This window comes from Limulus polyphemus, unplaced genomic scaffold, assembly GCF_000517525.1.
Source record: "Limulus polyphemus unplaced genomic scaffold, Limulus_polyphemus-2.1.2 Scaffold6705, whole genome shotgun sequence".
Lineage (NCBI taxonomy): Eukaryota > Metazoa > Arthropoda > Merostomata > Xiphosura > Limulidae > Limulus > Limulus polyphemus.
In genome coordinates this window covers 45,302-49,414 of record NW_013672315.1, presented here as the reverse complement: position 1 = coordinate 49,414, position 4,113 = coordinate 45,302, and the positions used below count along the sequence as shown (strand labels likewise).

At 37.5% G+C, this 4,113-nt stretch overlaps 1 protein-coding gene across 1 annotated transcript; it reads left to right on the top strand.

The window, feature by feature from the left end:
* Positions 1–973: 973 nt before the first annotated feature.
* Positions 974–3,188, top strand: LOC106473993 (regulator of G-protein signaling 9-like; the record flags this gene model as incomplete). Its single annotated transcript, XM_013934679.2, has 3 exons — positions 974–1,249; positions 1,537–1,755; positions 2,078–3,188. Coding segments are annotated over 3 exons (682 nt in total), but the record flags the coding sequence as incomplete, so codon positions are not given.
* Between the last annotated feature and the right edge of the window lie 925 nt (positions 3,189–4,113).

Here is a 4,113-nt window from a genome sequence, read left to right as displayed (position 1 = left end):
TTGTACAAAACTCAATCAACGTGTGCTGTTGAGCTTCCCGAAGTTGTACAAAACTCAATCAACGTGTGCTGTTGAGCTTCCCGAAGTTGTACAAAACTCAATCAACGTGTGCTGTTGAGCTTCCCGAAGTTGTACAATGATCAATCAACGTGTGCTGTTGAGCTCCCCGAAGTTGTACAAAACTCAATCAACGTGTGCTGTTGAGCTCCCCGAAGTTGTACAAAACTCAATCAACGTGTGCTATTGAGCTCCCCGAAGTTGTTCAAAGCTCAGTCAACGTGTAATGTTGAGCTCTCAGGAGTTGTACAAAGCTCAATCAACGTGTGCTGTTGAACTCCCCGAAGTTGTACAAAGCTCAATCAACGTGTGCTGTTGAACTACCAGAAGCTGTACAAAGCTCAATCAAGGTGTATACAAAACTAGAGGCAGTACTACTCTCTACCTGTTGAAAATTCTTAATGGTGGGAAAATTGGTGAAGAATTAGCCACTGTATACTTCACCCAGAGTGCACTTTACACCCACCTCACCTGGTCATTCTATAAGAGGGAGGATTCATCATTGAGTATTCCTGAACTATGTCACTAGAAAACACTTTGGCACAAATTTAGGGATTTCTCTAGCGACATCTTCCGTGGAAAAGTTCAAGAATACAAAAAAAAAAAAGGGAATGACCCTTGATGATATGTAACTGTCGCAAGAATAGGATGAGGACGTTCCAGATTTGATATATCTGCATGTTGAACGCAATACACGAACCAAATCGAACTGTGTAGGCAGGAAAATTGGACAAGAAATGTTCGACAGAAAAAAGAGACACTAGAAATATTTAATGTACCCAACTAACACATAATGTGGGTTCTAGGGGGAAATATTGATAACAACAGCATAATGTTTGGGCTAATCTCTGTCAAATTCTCAACCAAAGTAATAGAAGAAATAGATAAAGTATAGATTATTAATATTTTCTTGAAGTGAATGTAAAAGGCTTAGACTGTTTTCTGACGTGAATATACGTGTTCTGATATACAGAGAATTCTTGGCTCCTGGTGCTTCTTGTGAAGTAAACCTAGACAGCAAGACGGTAGAAGAGACACAGACACTCTTGAAGAACCCCTCGCGCTACACTTTCGATGCTGCTCAAGACCACGTCTTCTCACTGATGAAGAAAGACTCTTACCCTCGCTTTCTTCGATCCGACCACTACAAGAGCCTCATCAGTACTGCCCAACACGCAGCCCAGAAAAAGAAGTAAAATATTTAACAATTTTTTAACAATCATATCATACATTAAAGATTTAAATCATGGTCGGACATATTATAGAACTTGTCTGTCACTGTAATGGAAGAACTAGAAATACACGAGTTTTACAAGTTATTTTAACACAAGAAACTAATTGAGAGTACTGTCCCTGCGCCATGGTGACGTAACACAAGTTAATACCACATATAAGTTTAATATAATGTTTTTTTGTTTATGAAAATTGTAGATACAAATATTGGGTGTGTAAATGACGTTGCATTGTTTATTGTGATAGATTTTTCAATTTTGGTGCTCCAATCCGAAAGAAGATGGCGCCAGCAGCTGTGAAAGGAAAAAGAAGAAACAGTGGTTCTCATATGACCGGTAGTACTGTGGACATAAGCCTAACTTCTCGAAATCCAGGAGTGGAACATACCTTTACAGGAAAACATTCCCACAGTACAAGTGACCTACATGACCTTGAAACACCCTCTGATAAATTGTCGTATAGTAGGTAAGTTTCATGACGTTTCATATATATATATTATTTAGTCCATAGGCCACAAAACCTATATATATATATTATTTAGTCCATAGGCCACAAAACCTATATATATATATTATTTAGTCCTTAGGCCACAAAACCTATATATATATTATATTTAGTCCTTAGGCCACAAAACCTACATATAAATATATATTATATTCAGTCCTTAGGCCACACAACTTGTATAGTTCGGACCCCAAGAAATGAAGTCATAACAGGACGACAATTCTGACTCTTGCACATGCGCTTTTATGTCGTGTAAAAATTTAATATATTCAATTTCTTTCAGACTCTCATCTCCGTCAGTTTCACGCGACCGAGTTTACGACAGTGGGCACAGCACGCTCCAAGTTCCACGGGAATCTCAGCGTTTGGAATATTCTAGTGGCTCTCTGGATGAGACAAGCCCCAACCTTTCCCTGGCTGTCCCTCGTCGCACCAAGAACTTAGTCGCCCCGTGGGAGTCGGAAGATTAGGCTTCTTTGAACTGTTCATTGTTATACTCCACTTTAGTACGTTGCAGAATTCTTCCATAACCCTTAAAATTGTATAATTTATTTCACAATCAGTATTCTCGATGGTACTCTACCAAAATTACCATTTGAAGTTGAAATGGAATCTTACACGTGATCCTTAAATACATTCAAAGTAAACAAAATTAAACTATAAAGACAAGTATGGTGTTCTCGAAGTTCGTTCATTTCGCTACATTTAGTTCATTCAACTTTGTCCAACATGTATGCTCAAAAATGGAGAACTGACAACCGTAAAAATTTTAAAGTCGTTTCGTTCAAAATATAGTTCCAAACATATCGGAAGTTAATTGGCCTTCTAAAACAAGACACTCGAAACTTTGGGTAACTTCAGTTTTCAACTTGTGTCACTGACAACTTCTGGTCAGTTTCATATATATAGGGTTTATCTCTTTAATTTCTGTTACTGTTTAGCTATGCTCACTTTTGATCAGAAACTGATAGCTAACTGTTACACAGTGATATAAATACGGTTCCCCAATAGGTTTTTCTTTGTGGTTTCAAGTTTATCGAAGTGACCAGATCAGACTGGACTGAAGCAATATTCCAACTAGACCATCATCTTTATAAAGGGACTTTTTATTAATATCCAGGTTAAATATAAGTTATAATTTTAGAAAATTTGTTAGAATAAGATTTCAAGTCGTAGCACCTCCAAACAAACAGTAGAACAATTTTATTACCGATTGGTCACAGTCACTAGAGTCAATTCAAACTCGCCTGAACAGCAACATTGAAAATTTTAACTAGTATTAAATGGCATGTAGGCGATGAGACCCGAAGGTGATTGGCTTGTGGCCGATGAGACCCGAATATGATTGGCTTGTGGGCGATGAGACCCGAATATGATTGGCTTGTGGGCGATGAGACTCGAGGGTGATTGGCTTGAGGGCGATGAGACCCGAATATGATTGGCTTGTGGCCGATGAGACCCGAATATGATTGGCTTGAGGGCGATAAGACCCGAATATGATTGGCTTGAGGGCGATGAGACTCGAATATGATTGGCTTGTGGCGATGAGACCCGGATATGATTGGCTTGTGGGCGATGAGACCCGGATATGATTGGCTTGTGGGCGATGAGACCCGAGGGTGATTGGATGACAATGATCTAATTCCGTTTAATTGATAAAAAAATAAATAAATTATATATCATCAAATATTTTACTTTGGATTTTGGGATTTAAAAGTGTATTTTCTTGGAGAAAACTGCGTTTTTTGACATGAAATTTCTTATTCATACTAAACAATAAGTATGCAGTGATATGTGTACACAGTTACCACTTTAGGATAAAAACTGGATTTGAAAATGAGTAAACTCATGTCTATTATATAACTAACGTTTAAAATGTTGCTCTGGACTACTGCATAACCTAAATTAATGAAAATAATTGTATGAGAAAACAAAAATCGTCATTTTCAGGTAAAGACTCAAAAACTTGTATTTCTTGTTTTTTTATATATTTTTAATCGTGTTAGACACATATGATGATCACGTGACTAGTCCTAATAAGTGTGGGAAAGACTAATATTCGAACCCACCCGTGATTTACTTTATGAATAATAGTAACCATAGGAACGATGGTAACCATGGCAAATAATTTAACTGTCACCAGCGTTTGTAAACTTATATTTATATCCGGTTGAAAGATGATATTCAGTCTTACAATAAATTTGATGTACACTCCATCAGCCCCATACTCTAGCGTCCAATCAGAGGTGGCCAAAATAAACTATAAACAGACGAACTTCAACAGAAAATGAACCAATTACCTCTTCACTATTAAGTAAG